At 41.0% G+C, this 17,521-nt stretch overlaps 1 protein-coding gene across 1 annotated transcript in view; it reads left to right on the plus strand.

Moving 5' to 3' along the window:
* The window catches only part of RORA (RAR related orphan receptor A), a 198,044-nt gene that overhangs the window by 153,201 nt on the left and 27,322 nt on the right, over positions 1–17,521 (plus strand). The window contains exons 5-6 of the mRNA XM_030188437.1: positions 14,678–14,799; positions 16,064–16,196. Coding sequence (XP_030044297.1) covers positions 14,678–14,799; positions 16,064–16,196 — 255 coding nt within the window. The remainder of the gene's footprint in view (positions 1–14,677; positions 14,800–16,063; positions 16,197–17,521) is intronic.

The following is a 17,521-nucleotide window of genomic DNA, read 5'->3' on the forward strand; positions in this document are numbered from 1 at the left end:
AATCCATGTAGTAGGAAGCCCATGTTCTGAGATTTGCCATTCTAAGATGTATTTAGGTATGGGGAACTATCCTAATGTGGATCCTATATATGTACCCTCTAGTTATTCTCCTGTAGGGCGTTTAGGCACGGGGTCCTTGTGGGGACACTCTGTATGACCCTCTGGTTATTCTCCTGTCTGGCGTTTTGGCGCGGTGTCCTCATGGGGATCCTCTAGTTATTCTCTAGTCAGATGTGAGGGCCCTTGTGGGAACCCTGTGTGGAGTTCCTCTAGTTATTCTCTATTATTTATTGTAATTTCCCCTCCCCCCACTGTTTTTTTTTTTGTGTGTGTGCGTAGTATTCCCGCTCCAATCTCATTTAGTATGTGTTTGTGTGTCTGTAGCTGTCCCATCCCAGTCTTGCTTGATTTCCCAATAGGTACCTTGTTTTTTCTCCTCCTGCTCTCCGTTTCTCAGTCCCAGTGTGGATCGATCAGGCACGGCCTGCTTTGGGGCGTTTTTTTGTCTGGTGCCGCTGTTCCCTGCCTCTGGGCTGGACAGCCTCAATTTGCCGTGTCCTCCTCATTCTTTCCTAGCCTTTGCGTCAACGCAACTCTTGCTCCTTTGCTGGTTCACGTCGCTGCCCAGTCCACATCGCACGCCCTCCAGGTCAGTTCTCTTCCGAGCCAGGGTGACTCCTGCTCGGCAGGGGAGATCTCAGTCTCACCCCTCCCCCCCCAGCCATTGTGGGGGTGTTCTGGACTCTTCTGGGTCAGGGGGACTTGGCCCTCAGGGTTGCTGCCCATGCCAGGGCTGTGGATTTGTGCACTGCGATCTCGCTGCAGCTGGCCTCGTGTGCTGGCAGTCAGCAGCCGCGTCTCCCCGCTCCTGCTTGGCAGGGGAGATCTTGGTCTTCTCCCCCCTCCTGCTGTCGTGGGGGGAGGGGGGGGGTTGGACTCTTCTGGGCCAGGGGGGCTCGGCCCTCAGAGTTGCTGCCCGTGCCACGGCTATGGATTTGATATTGCGGAAGGGTTGTCTGGAAAGGTTTGTCTCCTTGCAGATGATGCCAAACTTTGCAAAAGGGTATACATCCCTGATGATGCAGATAGCATGAAGAGTGATCTACCGAAGCTTGGAAAGTAGTCTAGATTTTGAAAGCTAGGATTTAATGCTCTCAAATGCAGGGTCATGCTTCTAGGCTGTAAAAGTCCTGTCCTAGAAAAAGTAAGTGGAATGATCAGAGCAGTAACAGCCAGACAGGGGTTTGGAAAAGAAGTGTTCCTCTTTCACATCTAATATAAAGCTTTAGGATATCTATTCATAAGACGTTGTAGGTGGAGACCATTAATTGAATTATTATCAATGTTATATCAATTATGAAAGCCCACCTTCTATAACTACCCTAATCACTCCCTTCCTTCTTCTTTATCCCCTTCCTTAATCACCTCACATCACTAACTGTATCTGATATCCTGAAATGACAATGTTAATAAAACTATGTAAGCCACATTGAGCCTGCAAACAGGTGGGATAATGTGGGATACAAATGCAATAAATAATAATAATAATAATAAATTATTATTTCTTTGTTATCCTCTTACAATGCTTTTAGCAAAGCGGAATATAAATGCTTACATTAAATTAAATTCATATGCAGTACTGTTCATTAGGCAGTAGGAACCAGGTGAAGAGACATTTTATTTTCATTGATTAGGGCAGTGGTTCCCAAACCTGGTCCTGGAGGCACCCCAGCCAGTCAGGTTTTCAGGATATTCATTGTGGATATCCTGAAAACCTGACTGACTGGGGTGCCTCCAGGACCAGGTTTGGGAACCACTGAATTAGGGAGCCTTGCCAAAACTTCCATAGCATTTTCTAACTTCCTTCTACTTATGACTGTGTTTTTTTTGAACCAGAATGTAAGATTTGTACTTTTACTGTTTCAACAGTTTTTATTGTGATTTGTACTTTTATACCTTTTCTTTAACCATTTTTCATCTTTTGATTCCTATGGAGGTGTGGGCTGAGTGAGTTTGTACTTAAATAAAGGAGCAACATGATGATTGAAGTGTGGGCAACCATTTTTCTCTTAAAGTTTTTCTTCTGCCCAATTCGTTACTGAAAATGTCAAGAGAATGCTTACCATATAAAAATATATGCGCAGAAAGCCTATGCCTACTTTTACATAGTATGCATGGAGGTATTTTCTGGGGTATAATTTGGTTGGTGCTAAGGCAGAGTTGCAGAATATATAAATTACATCTGTACACCTGTAGAGTACATGCCCTAATTTACACCTTCAGAGTAGGTGTAAATTTGTGTGTTGTAATTTCTGCACTATTGGGGCTGGATCTGGGACCCATTTCTATAAAGGGTATGTAGGTGCCTATCCAGCTCATTTTCGAAAGTGATCGCCAGGCCATTTTCCGACATAAATCGGGAGATGGCCGGCGATCTCGGAAAAGCGGCCAAATCGGTATAATTGAAAGCCGCTTTTTTGGCAACCTCGCCGCTTTCCCGTTGCGTCGCCGGCCAAAGTTCAAAGGGGCGTGTTGGCGGCAAAGCGAAGGCGGGGCATGGGCGTGGCTACCAGATGGCCGCCTTTCGGCGATAATGGGAAAAAAAATGGCAATAAGCAGTATATCGCCGGGTATATTGGTCCTTTTATTTTCATGACCAAGCTCAAAAAGGTGCACCAAATGACCAGATGACCACTGGAGGGAATGGGGGATGACTTCCCCATACTCCCGCAGTGGTCACCAACTCCCTCCCATACTAAAAAAATAAAACTAAAAACCTTTTTTGCCAGCCTGTATGCCAGCCTCAAATGCCGTACCCACCTCCATGACAGCAGAATGTGTTGTATCCTCCGACAGCCTTTCCCTGGTTGCGATGTGGCTCTCGGGTGAGTGTGACACCTTTTCTGTTAGGTGCCCTGCAGAGTCACATTAGCAGTGCATTGTGGTGGGTGTAGGTTACTGGGTTCTTTTCCCCCCCTGCTAACTGGGTCAGAGTGTGCCCTGTTTTGTTTCCGGTAGTCCATGAGGTAGTGGCCATTTTTGTAAGCCAGTTTTAGATCCCTTTCATGTGTTACCCACGTTAGAGAACGTTCTTACCTTGAATGTTGCTGAAAAAGGGCATTGTACACCATTCTACCAGCTCTGACCTATTGCTAATCTCAGTACCAGGGAGACTGTTTGCCAGTGGGGCACAACCTTTGATCTGTAGTTAACTGTGAGTAAACGTGCTTATTCAAATAAAGGACTTTTTCAAAGAGATTAGTCTTCAGGTGTCAACTAGTGTGCCAAGGTTATACAGCAGCAACAAGTCCTAGAGGCCTGCGTGTATGCAGGTCCCTGGAGCACGTTTAATGGGTTCCGTAGTGCACTTAAGGCAGGCGGACCCAGGCCCATCCCCCCCTACCTGTAACACTTGTGCTGGTAATGGAAGCCCTCCAAAACCCACTGTACCCACATGTAGTTGCCCCCTTCACCCCTAAGAGCTTGGGTAGTGTTGTACATTTGTGGGTAGTGGGTTTTGGGGAAGGGGGGTTGGGAGGCTCAGCACCCAAAATAAGGGCGTTATGCATGTGGGAGGTTTTTCTGAAGTCCACCGCACTGACCCCTAGGGTGCCCAGCTGGTGTCTGGCATGTCATGGCTCCTCCCATGACCAAATGCCTTGGATTTCGCCGGGTTGGAGAGGCCGGCATTTTTTCCCATTATTGCTGAAAAACAAACCCGGCCATCTCAAACCCGGCAAACTCCAAGGCATTTGGACGGGCTAAACCGTATTATCGAAAAAAAAGATGGCCGGCCATCTTTTTCGATAATACGGTTCCGGCCAGCTGTAGCGCCGCCGGCGATCTATTTGGCCGGCGACGTTCGATTATGCCCCTCTATGTTACTTTTATGAAATACCAAAATCTACCCCTCCCCCCCCCCCCAAAAAAAAAAAACATTCTAGTACAGTTTCAACTAGATATAGTCTTCAAGAAAACGTTCTCTGTGTACATTGTTTGTTTTAATTTAAAGAACCATCAGAAAAATGCAATTAGCCACAGCAGCAGATTATCAGAACTATCCTTATGGGCTAATGTTTTCAGTCACCAGTCCCTTTTAAATACTTATTGAGAAATATATATGATTAAATACTGTGTTTTTTCCGGTCTATAACATTGCTGGATGGCTTCTGGGATTTTTTTTCACATTTTTATGTATGTGCAATCTAAAAAGCCAGCATGACCTTATAAATAATGCACTCTTTATAGGAATGTCATTATGATACTCTTAGAAAACCACAACAAATAGCTTTTATGTCAGCAAAGTTGTACTTATCTACAAACCATAAGCATATTTTTGGACTTCTCACATATGCGTCCTGTTATATAACAGAGCCCGTTATGCTTGAAAATGCTCTAAGTCCTGAAATGTATAAATTGAGACCTGTACATATATGATAGATTGAGATCAACATTATTTATGCTTTTATTTGGTTATTTTACTGTTGTGATGCTGTTAACAAGATTGTATGTTTTATATGAAGCTGTATCTGCTGTACACCGCTTTGGATGAATCTCTTCATAAAGACGGTTAATACATTTCAATAAATAGTCTGTAACACACAGCCACCTTATGTTGGAAGGGGCTTTATGACTAATGTTCTTTTCTTTCAGACAGTGAGCTGCTCTGAGCGTTTAAGGTCCACTTTTTAGTAGAAACCATCTACTCACTTTGTTCAGGGTTACATAATGAAAGCTGACAAACATGTTAACATTGAAAACCACCCCAGTTTATTCTGCAGTTTACTAACTGAAATTGTCATATCCATCCTCCTGTGTCTTACTCAAATTACTATAATTAGTCAAGCTTTTTCTTAATATTCTGGTTATTACCATGATAAGAATTATGATTGTTTGTAGTATTCCATCAATGTGCTACTTCCACTACTATTTATCATTTCTATAGTGCTACTAGATATACGCAGTTCTATACACATTATTCTCTGTCCCTAGTGGGCTCTCACAGTCTTTGTACCTAGGAATTTTTTTATTGCAATTTTTAGAATACATCCATAAAATTAGAAATATTTTTAAGCACAACTGCCGACAATCATGAGTTAGCAAAAAGTTAACAAAAGAAAATAGGTAACAATACTTGTGTCTGCAGCATTCCCTCAATGAATTAATCCATCTGTGCACAGGGAGAGGGTTTCAGTATTGGAGGCATCGCTTTTATAATTATGGTAACCATATGGGTACGTGTTTGGCTCGCCTAGTGAGAGGCCAGATTCATGCCTGTCATTCGTTATCCAGGAGCTCATAAGGTAGCTGATAATGCTTTTATTTATACAATGATCTCAAATTGCTATAAAACATTGTATACTAATCAGGGTGAAGTTCCTTATTCTTTGGAGGATTTCTTGTCTCCCTAAATTATAGGATGCAGATTTGGACTTACTTTAATGCTTTAGTACAGAAGGATGAAAACTACAGCATCTCAGAAAAGCCGAGGCCCAGACGGCCTACCCATTGAATATTATAAGATATTGGCCTACAAAGTGATCCCCCCCCCCCCCCCCTCTGTTAGCTGTGTATGAAGATTACTTGAGGAGGAGTGTCTTTCATGAAACATTACGAGGAGCTACTGTATTGCCTATAGTAAAATGGGGCAGAGACCCACATCTGAAGTCCTCTTATAGACCAATTTCTCTTTTAAATGTAAACGTCAAAATATATGCAAAGGTCTTAGCAAATAGATTATTAGATATCATCCCCCGCTTAGTAAGTCTACACCAAGCGGGTTTTGTTAAAGGACGAAATGCAGTGGCAAATATCCTTTGTTTGCTTAGTGCAGTGGAGAAAGCCGGTACCCAAAGGGTGGACTCTATGCTGATTGGCTTTGATATTGAGAAAGCCTTTGATATGATTTCTTGTTCTTATCTTTGGGAAGTCTTAAAATGTTACGGATTTGAGGGGCCAATTCTTAATATGATTAGGTTACTATACAAAAGTCCATGGGCTCAGGTTTTGGTCAATGGGTTGTTATCTACGAGGCTAGACATCCAAAGGGAAATCTATGGAATTAGAGTAGGCCACAAAGAGTTTCAATTAGTGGCATTGACGTGTCCACTGTAGTCCCCAACATGGATGCTAAACATCGTGGAGAGTTTTGGAGCGATTTCGGGCTTGTGGTTGATTCATAAGTCCAACGCACCACCCATGTGGGGAGTCCTGTGTAGAACTTGGCCTGGTGCTTTTCCACTGTGGTGAGCAGGCGCCACTCTAAAATATTTGGGTTTACAGATACCAGGGGATGTGACTCATTTATATCATTGTAACATCACCAAATTACTGTAAAATACTACATCTTTATTGACCAAATGGGCACCCTTACCGTTATCACTAGAAGGTCGCATACAACTTCTTAAAATGGTACTTTTGCCCAAGTGGATTTTTCCTTTGCAACATTTACCGCTTATCTCAAAGCCAAAAGATTTAACCACATGGAATGGCCTGACCGGGAATTTTATTTGGGCAAGAAAGCGCTCCTGTACCTCTTGCGCCAATTGTGATTTGCACAGATTTGCGAGCTTATAATTTTGTATGCCACCTCAGATGTGCTAGTTTTTCAGACTACAGAGTTCTGTGACATGATTTTTGAGCAGGAAATTGGGGAACCTCTTTATTTGGCATATATTTTGCATGCTAGAGCAGGGGCCCTTTAGAAACCTGTTAAAAAAATGTATATATTTATTTTAATTCACCCAGTCTGCTAGGCTTGGGATCTATTTTGGAAGAGATGGACTCCATGCACAGTGTTCTAGATATTTGCCTCTTGTAGGTAATGTAGATTTTCCTCCAGGACTACTTATCGATGTTGGGTGGAGAGGAGCTTGGTCTTGGTCAACATAGCATTGTGAAGTTTGCTGAGTAAGCTTGGGAAGCACTTATGTAAGGTGGTTGTATGACTACTTTTAGGGGTTCACTTTGCTTTTTACCCCTATTAGTTTTTTTTATCCCTGACGCAGCCTGAGGGCGAAATGTGGCCACGTCGGGTAACTTGTAATAAACCACTTCTTCTGTTACCCTCCTGTTCTATTTTTTTGTCTTTTTTGATCTGCTTTTTTTCTTTTGATTTGCTATTTCTGTGGCAGATCTTTGCCTTTTTTTGTTTCTGTCTGCCGACTACTTAGGTTTATACTTGTAACCTTATTTCTTTAATATTCACTTGTGTGTGTATGTATATATCCAGGCGGTTTTTCTTTCAAAGATGTTTTTGTGGACTTTAATTTGAGTAAATAAAAAAGATGCCCCTCTATCACTTATGCTTTGGAAAAATCAGGTGTATACTTTATTAACGATGGAGCATCTATCATTGGACACTCAAGGTAGACAAGCTAAAAATGTTTTCTTAGATTGTGGACTCCATATTTGAATACCCTAGCAATACAGGTTCATTCTTCAATTTTGAATACATTACAACTATGGTTATTGGCTAGATGTAAAGGGTGTGTTCTATCAGTATGTTCCCTATCAATGGAAAGTCTTTATTGAGGGAACTGGGGGTAGGTGGTAGGTAAGATGTTAAGAAGTGAGTTGGCGGGGGTTACGTTTACAACAAAGTGTTAGTTTTCATTTCTTATGCTTGTTGGATAGCAATGCAGTTTGCTTATGTGCTTGTTTTCTTGTGTTTATGGATAACAATAAAGATATTTAAACATAAACGCCACTTCCAGTGTTTGAAAGAAACTCCAGTCATAGAATTTAAATATTGAACTGATTATTTATTTGAAATACGTTTACTGATTATTTTCATGAAATCTGCTGTGTGCCTGGGACATTTTAAAATATCAAACACATTTCAGGTGGAAAATTGGAGATTTTTTCCCCCATAGTCACATGAAAAGAAACCACCTCTGGTAAGTCAGGCCCTTAGGCTGTATTGGAAGGACTTTGCAGCAAACAGGTCAATAATGGATGCCAATGCCATCAAGATAGCATCAAAGATGTCATCAGTCACAGTGTTAGATGCACCACGTATAGGGCCCTGTTTACTAAGCCACGCTGAAGGCATGCAAACTTGTTAGCGCACGCTAAACATTAGCACACGCTAATGCTAGAGACACCCATAGAAATATAATGGGTGTCTCTATCATTAGCACATGCTAAAAGGTTAGCGCCCCTACAGCACAGCTTAGTAAACAGGGCCCATAATCTTTTGAACAAATACGGTACTCCTGTTTGTTGCATTGTTTTTAGCAATTGTGTGATTTGTAAACCAGGAGGACACGTTTCAAAGCCATTTGAAGTGGTTGAGTAGACTAGTGGTTAGTAGGGTTCAAATCCTTCTACTGAAGCCCCCGTTGGCCAAGTCTCTGCATTGCTTCAAGTTCAATGTAGATTGTAAGTCCATTTGGACAGGGAAAGAACATGTACTTTTTTTTTTTTTAGATTTTGCTCACACCTTTTCAGTAGTAGCCCAAGATGAGTTGCATTCAGGTACACTGGGTATTTCATTGAGCTCGGAAAAGGCGAATAATTGAATATTAAATTCTAACCTATACAGTTAAATAGCAATTTACTCATGTAAATTGACCAAAAACTGCCTGCCTTCAGTTAGGAAAGTCATTCCAAAGGTTTTGTTTTGCACACTGGAAAAGAATATGCATAGATCATATTGTCAGATCTTTGTAGACTTTCAATAGAAATTATACCTGCCAAAAAAACAAGTGCTGATGTCCCTGTGGCAGGTTTCAAAGCAATAGTATGTGGATTTAGGGACATGCATTTAAAAATTAACACATGTACAATCAATTTGTGTGCATTAAAATGTTAACAGACAAAAATACCTGTTAAACCAAATGTGTGGAGCAAAAAAATCCACCCAAAAATCAAGAAAATTTCTGAAAATTCCAAAATGGAAAATATTTTGGCCCTATTGCACTTATGTTCTCTTTGAAAATCAGCCTAAAGTAAATAGGTAGAAAATATCCATGGACTTTATGCCAGTGTAGATGGGTTGAAAATAGCCTCTGATATATAGTAAATAATTTCATGTACACCATGTTGACCTTTGGTGCTGGATACATCCTGTTCCATGCACAAAGATATATGTATACACTGTACTTTTAACATAGTTCCTCATGTTTAATATTTTCTATTTCTAGCGCCGTGCACTACTCGGTTACCACCGGAGCCCTCGTCGCCTCCTAAATAGGAGTTGGTAAGGGCTCCAGCAGTAAATGGCCATGCAACAATATTTTAATTATCACACAGCCATTTTATGTCCCTTTAAAATAAAAAAAATTTTTATCCGCTGATGTCACTGTGAGCCACCTTTTACCGCCCCTAAGATTTAGAGACCAGGAGGGTTATTTTATAACAGGTCCCATAGTAGGCACCTATTTGGAGTTTATAAAGATACATAGGCACTTATATGTATTTATTAAATAGCAGCTCCAATCCTGCTTAAATCATGTCTGCAGTGTGACCATATACGCTTACAGTAGCTCTGGGAGCAGGTATAAATGTACATGGCTCAATTACACACATAGGTACATATTTTATAAGCTACACACATTCTTCATGACTCTACCCATGCTGTGCTCATATGTCTTTCAAACACACCACACCCAGGTTGTGTACAGGTATGCACGTATTTGTGTACATGGGGTCATTTTTATAAGAGGCCTTTTAGGCACGTATCAAGCCATATATGCATGGAAAAACCTAGGAGTCTGGTTACAGCATACAAATAGATTTAGATGCCTCAGATAGGCTCCCATTTACTATTGTGCGTTAATCAGTTAATACCTGTTAATGCACATTAACAATGCAATCCAGATTTGCCTTTTGTAGAAATCAGTGGTGAACAATGAAATAAAATCAGTTATATTAAAAAGAAAGAAGTATGCAATAAGCACAACAAAGAGTCTGAGGTTAGTAACCATGGAGGAATAAAGTGGGAAAGAGAAGGTAACGTAAGCCTCATTATGCTTAATGGGACCTATTTACTAATTATACACTTAAATTAATTGTTTACTTAGAACTTGCTATACCTCCTTTTATTTAAAAAAAAATGTCAAAGTGGTTTACAGGCTAAAACAGAGTGAAAGAACTCCATACTTGTCATATCGTTGTTGATTTGAGATTGGAGCATAGTCTGTTAGGGTTTCAAATGAGGCTGAAGAGTTTTATTTTCCCGTCTTAATGTACATAATGAGGGGCATTTTCGAAAGAAATGCCTAAGTTAGAATTTGGACGTCTTTGTAGAACGTCCAAATTCGGAGTCGGGGAAAAGGTCATTTTCGAAAAAAGATGGACATCCATCTTTGTGTTCGAAAATACCTTGGACATCCTTGGATTTGGATGTCTTTCATTTTCGGCCATTTTCGAAACCAAAGACTCCAAGTCGAAAACGTCCAAATTCAAGCCATTTTGACGTGGGAGGAGCCAGCATTTTTAGTACACTGGTCTCCTGACATGCCAGGACAGCAGTCGGGCACCCTAGGGGGCACTGCAGTGGACGTCATAAAATGCTCACCGGTACACAGCTCCCTTATATGTATGTTGAGCCCCCCCAACCCCCCCCCCCCCAAAACCTACTACCCCCAACTGTACACCACTACCATAGCCTTTACGGGTGAAGGGGGGGCACCTATATGTGGGTACAGAGGGTTTCTGGTGGGTTTTGGAGGGCTTGCTGCTTCCTCCACAAATGTAACAGGTAAGGGGGGTATGGGCCTGGGTCCACCTGTCTGAAGTGCACTGCACCTACTATTAAACTACTCCAGGGACCTGCATGCGCTGTCATGGACCTGAGTATGACATCTGAGGCTTTCAAGTAATATTTTTAATGATGTTTTTTTGAGGGTGGGAGGGGGTTAGTGACCACTGGGGGGGAGTAACTGGAGGTCATCCACGATTCCCTCCAGTGGTCATCAGGTCATTTCGGGCACCTTTTGGTGCCTTATTCTTAGTAAAAACAGGTCTGAGTGAATATGTCCAAGTTTTAGTCCTGGATGTCTTTTTTCCATTATGGCTCAAAGATGTCCAAGTCTTAGGAATGCCCAAGTCCTGCCTCTACCACACCTCCAATATGCCCCCTTGAGATTTGGACGTCCTTGCGATGGACTTCTGAGAAAGATGTCCAAAATCGTGTTTCAATATACTGATTTGGATATCTCTGTGAGATGGATGTCCAAGTGCCGATTTATGTCACTTTTTGGACGGCCATCTCTTTCGAAAATGAGCCTAAATGTGTATTAACTGGTTAAGACACATTAAGTGAATTCCATACAATACAAACTTTTACACAGCCTCCTCCCCTCTCCCCAACCAAATGTTGTCCTCGCCCATCCACATCAGTTTGAATCTCTGACCCTCCATAATATTTGTGCAGCCTGGCCATCCCTTACCTCACTTTCCTTCCTGCTGTAACGTGAGTGACCCTGACCTGTTCTCCTGAATCTTGCTGTCTCCCCCTCCGAGACCAATAGCAACAGTTGCAGAGTAAAACATAATCTCACATCAGCTTCCTCAAATTCTGGTATACATACAAATTATTGCATACCATATAAAATGAGTTTATCTTGTTGTGTAGACTGGATGGACCGTACAGGTCTTTATCTGCCATCATTTACTATGTTACATGGAGGGGAATTTTCAATATGACGTTTAAGTATGACTTTGGATGTTTTGCAAAAAACATCCAAAATTTGAATAGGAAAGAAGGTCATTTTCAAAAAAAGAAAAACGCCTATCTTTTTTTTTTTAAATACTGTTTTGAACAAGGTTTTGTAATTTGGACGCTTTGTTTTTTGTCCGATTTAAAAAAAAACAAAAAACATCCAAGTGCAAAATGCACAAAATCAACCTATTGGGATGTAGGAGGAGCCAGCATCCCCCTGACATCCCAGGAAAGCAACAGGGCACCTTAGGGAGCACTGCAGTGGATGTCATAAAATGCTCCTAGGTACACATCTCACCATTGCTCCCCTTACCTTGTCTTCTGAGCTACCCTCAACTACACTGCTACTATAGCCCTTATGGGTGAAGGGGGTGCCAATATATGGGTCCAGTGGGTTTCTGGTGAGTTTTGGAGGGCTCACAGTTTCCTCCACAAGTGTAACAGGTAGGGGGAGGTAGGAGCCTGGGTCCATCTGTCTGCAGTGCACTGCACGACCACTAGGCTACTCTATGGACCTGCATGCTGTTCTAATGGACCAGAGTATAACATCTGAGGCTGGCAAATAATGTTTTTAATCATATTTTTGGGGGGGGGGGTGGGCGGGGGTTAGTGACCTCTGGTGGATTAAGGGGAGGTCATCCCTGATTCCCTCCTGTGGTGATCTGGTCATTTAGGACAACTTTTAGTGCGTTATTCTTTATAAAAACAGATGTAGCTCAAAACGTCTTAGTTTTAGTCCTGGACGGTTTGGTTTTGTTCCATTATGGCTGAAAAATATCCAAGGATTAGAAAAGCCCAGATCCTGCCCTTAACATGCCCCTGACACATCCTCTTGTGATTTGAACGCACTTCTGACGGACGTCATAGAAAAACATCTAAAAAATTGATTTTGAAAATACCAATTTGGACGTTTTTGTGAGAAAAATGCCCAAATGCAGATTTAATGCCTCTTTTTGGACGTTTTTCTCTCTTGAAAATGAGCTCCTATGTATGTTACTGTGCAAGGGCAGTGTTACGGTATGACCCATGAGATTTCATCTCATACCACAAGACAACTTTGCACAGCAGTGTGGCAATGATGGACAGGTAAATGCTTCTCAACCAGTATTCAGGTGCCACTGCTTCTATCTCTCCATCAGTTCTGGCCGTGGAAGCCATGATTAAGTAGTGCTGCCATATTTTTTACAGAGGGACTGGCCGACTCGGGCAGCAAAGGGAAGGAACAGGGGGTTTTTTTTTTGGGGGGGGGGGGCACTTGCCACTCTATAGTAAAGCGTATGCATGTGGCATTTGTCATGGACACCAACATTTCAAAATGATTGGGGATGCCAAACACAATACAAGTTACCTTCTCCTGGTTTCAGTGAAGGAGCTGTTCAATATTGGGGGTGCCCAGTACCCACTGACATTCACAGAGCTGGCTTCTATTTCATCTGCACAAAAAGCAGATTTGATTTGATTTACAACTACATACAAAAAATGTGTCCCAGCGTTTAACAATAAAATAATTTAATTAACAATTACACTAATATACACCACCACCTCCTGCAGTTGCCCCAAGCATGTCTTTCATGTCTTTTACTTGTTCTCACCAAGCCCTAAGCATCAGGCTCTACATTTATCATAAGCATTTTAAATTGTTATTAATTTGATTGTCACTACTACTACCAGTAGGCATCAGCCTCTCTAACTGGAAAAAAATATCTTCTTATGTTTCTGTGCCAGCATCTGTACAGCCTCACCTTATGTTCCTGTATCCTTGAATTTTCTCCTTAATGGAAAACATCACCCATCCTCACTCCACCAAAACTGATCAAACATTTGAAAGTTTTCACCATGCCGCCGGCGAGCACACACTAAGGAGGCAATGCACTTAGCACTAATTCTGTAACAGCATCTTGGTGCCAAGAATCAGTTATAGAATACTAGCATAAAGTCAGCATTGGCGTGCCCATGTATAGGCGCACCCCCTTAACACCATGTCAGTGGCTGGTGTAAGCGTGCCTAGTTTATAGTATTGTATAATCTGTGTGTGTAATTGGGAGACATGCCCTGTGCTCCTTCATGTGTGACCTTCTTGCAGTTAGGCACTACCTTATAAAATAGCACTTAATGTAAATAGGCACTTTACTGTTGATTTCATGGCCACTTTTGATGCAAGTAAAGTGGTGCATACCTGTACTCGAAAGGTATTAATATACAAGTAGATCTTTTCTGGAGATGGGTATATTGTAAAACTAGATGACATGAATTGAGGTTGCAGGGTGGTAGACTTAGGAATTAGATCAGGAAATACAGAAAGGGTGGTAGATGCCTAGAATTCCCTCCCTAGGGAAGTGGTGGAGACAAAAACTGTGATGGAATATAAAAAGGCATAGGATGAACACAGATGATCCCTAATTAGAAAGATGATGATATAAAAACAAAACTTAAATGACTGCATTCATGTTAATGTGTTGGATGGTGCTTAGACGGCAACTCCAGCAATGAGAAACTAAGGTCCATGCTGGGCAGACTTGTAGGATCTATGTCCCGTGTATGGCAATTCAGAGATTAGTATGTGCTGAAGAGGGCTTTGACTGCAACTCCAGTAGTTGGAATGTAAGGGCAATGCCAGATGAACTTATGTGGTCTTGGTTTAATCATGAATTGATAATGTGATTGCTGACCAGACTGGATGAACCATTCAGGTCTTCATCTGCCATTATCTACTATGTTACCGCTAGGTGCCACTTTATAGAATTGCCCCCTAAGTGTTCTAAGCCTTTCTTTGTAGGATTGTGTCATTCTGTACTTTTCTATTTGGACCCACTTAACTATCCAGGTAGTTTCTATTTGAAAATTTTGCTACACACTGTAAAAGTGCCCACATGCTTTACAATGATTGGCTATTTGAAAATCGCCTTTTCTATGCACTGATTTGTATAGACTTATTAAAGTATGTTTGGCAAAGTAGGATACTTTATAGTCTTCATAACAAATTCTCTGTGTTTTACTCTTTCTATCCAGAGCATCTTGCAGAGAACATCTGCAAGTCACACATGGAAACATGTCAGTATTTGAGGGAAGAGCTACAGCAGATAACATGGCAAACATTTCTGCAAGAAGAAATAGAGAACTATCAGGGCAAGGTATCATCTTTGGTGAATTTATTAACCTACCACCTTTAGACATTCAGCTCAGCTGTAACAAGACATGCTATCATTTTTAGGACATATATTAAGGGCTAGATTTTCTACAAGGTGCTATTGCATTAATGCACAGTAATATACAGCGATGAACATTTTTTTTTACTGCAAGTCCCATTTTGTGACCTATTTAATAATATGTATTACCAACATTAGCATTCACAGTTACCAAATCTGTCCCTAATGTTTCATTTATTCTGACCCAACTCTTATTTGTATAGATGTTCAATCTTCATTTGCAGGTTCCAAAAATATTGGCATTGTAATAGCCAAATTGATGCAGTTGAACATTGGATTCTTAGACCACTGTAAAACATATCCAAAATTGTGCATGAGTTTTGAATCCACTAGATCCCTTCAGGTAGTATTTGAGTTTGCAAGCTGTCTAATTTTTTCTTTGGATAAGTATTAACATTGAGCCAATAAAAGATATTGCACCCTACAAAGATCCTAGCTTCTAAAAATAAATTATTTAAAATATATTTCCTTATCCTGGGAGTCAAAGGGTTTAGCTTGCCAGGTTATAAAAATAAATGACATCTGCATTCTTCTGTTCAGCTTTAAAGGGCTTTTTTTTAGGTGTAAATGTACTGTGAAAACCAAGGTCCCTGGTCATTGTCCTCTTATCTCTATACCAGGGGTTCTCAACCCAGTCCTTGTGATGATGCACTCAGCCAGTCAGGTTGTCAGGATATCCACAATGAATATGGATTAGATAAATTTGCATGCACTACCCACATATGGTTAGATAAATTTGCATGCACTACCCCCCCCCCCCCCCCCCCCCACCCCATTGTATGCAGATGTATCTTGTGCATATTCATTATGGGTATTCTGAAATCCCAACTGGCTAGGTGTGTCCTGAGGACTTGGGTCATGAATCACTGCCCTATACTTTATACTTTAGTCTGGGCTTTGTCTGGCAAGAGGCTACAATACCAGCAGCAGCCACAGGGTGACAGTGAATCCAGCAAAAAGTGATAGGAGCTAAGGTTGGTTGGAAGTGAAAGTGTCAACTTGCCCCATGAAAATGTTCATTGGTTTCATCACTTCTCTTTTTTTTTTTTTTTCTTCTTCTTCTTGGTTGATGAAAGTGGTTCCATTACTGGCTTCCAGAGCACTACTGAGAGGAGGCTTTATAATTCTTGTTCATTTCAGCTCATGAATGGTTTCCCTTTTTTTTTTCTTTCTCTCTCAACTTCAATAGCAGCGGGAGGTGATGTGGCAGTTGTGTGCGGTCAAAATAACAGAAGCTATTCAGTATGTGGTAGAGTTTGCCAAACGCATCGATGGGTTTATGGAACTGTGTCAAAATGATCAAATTGTACTTTTGAAAGCAGGTACGTAGGTACATTTTAGCACCATATTTCCAGACAACATTAGCTTGGTTTTGTAAAACACCTCAGTCAACCAAACATCAGACATCCCATTTGATTTATATACACTTTCTTCCAGATAACAGAGCTTTATTTATCAGGATGCTATTATTGCAGAATATAAGTAATGAATTTATTGTATAATGTCTCTCTGCAGTACTTTTCCCCAGTTTCACAGTAGTACTTGCTGCTGCTAGAGTACATGCTAGCAGACACTTGGGGAGAACGATTTAACCCTATGTAAGTGAGTTATTCTGATTTTTATCACCTATCCAAAAATGACTCCACAAGGTGCAGAAATTACAGTAAACACGTTTGAACATGATAAATACAATGAGTACAATAAATACATAGGGGTCCTTTTACAAAGGTGAACTGAAAAATGGCCTGCGGTAGTGTAGACGCGTGTTTTGTGCATGCTCGGAATCATTTTTCAACGCATCTGCAAAAAATGCCTTTTTTTATTTTTGCTGAAAATGGGCATGCATCAAAATGAAAATTTCTGCGCGTCCATTTTGGGTCTGAGACCTTACCGCCAGCCATTGACCTAGCAGTAAAGTCTCACACGGTAACCAGATGGTAATGCCACTTGGTGCATGACCAATACGTGTGTCCAAAAATAAAAATTATTTTTCGGATGTGCATATCAGAAGTATGCCAAAAGTGAAATTACCGCAAGAGCCACGCGGTAGCCGGGCGGTAACTCCATTTTGGCATGCGTTGGGCGTGCATAGACACGTGGCTTAGTAAAAGGGCCCCATAATAAGTTAAACCATCAATATCTTAATATATATAAATACAAGTTTATTAAAGCTACCAAAAAATACAATACCCTGCACTGTGCAGTCTTTGCTGACTGCTGGTATGGTCAAAAAATCTGGAAAATAAAATCAAGTTAAAAAAAAGAAACAGGTACAAGGTAAATCTAAATCAACCGAATGCAATATGTTGGGGCCAGGAAAGTAGTTGCACTCCTTGATTATTTATTTCAAAGAGGAACTATTGCTGAATTAAATGTATGTCAATGGAGGATGGCATCATCCTCACCAAGACCAAATCTGAACACAAGTTAATGCTAGAGTTAATGCCAGAACACATTCATTTACATTCTACAGTTTGAATGGATCATGGATGAAAGTGAGATTACCTACCCTACTGTGTGAAAACAGTGCTTGCTATATGTGACTTTTATGTTCTTTTTTTTTTAACTACTGAATCCTTTACTTTCAAAAAATAAGAGAGCACTTTATCTTTTCTTAGTATGCATGTGGTACATTTCTCCTTTAATG

The sequence above is a fragment of the Microcaecilia unicolor genome, chromosome 1 (assembly GCF_901765095.1).
Source record: "Microcaecilia unicolor chromosome 1, aMicUni1.1, whole genome shotgun sequence".
Taxonomy (NCBI): Eukaryota; Metazoa; Chordata; class Amphibia; order Gymnophiona; family Siphonopidae; genus Microcaecilia; species Microcaecilia unicolor.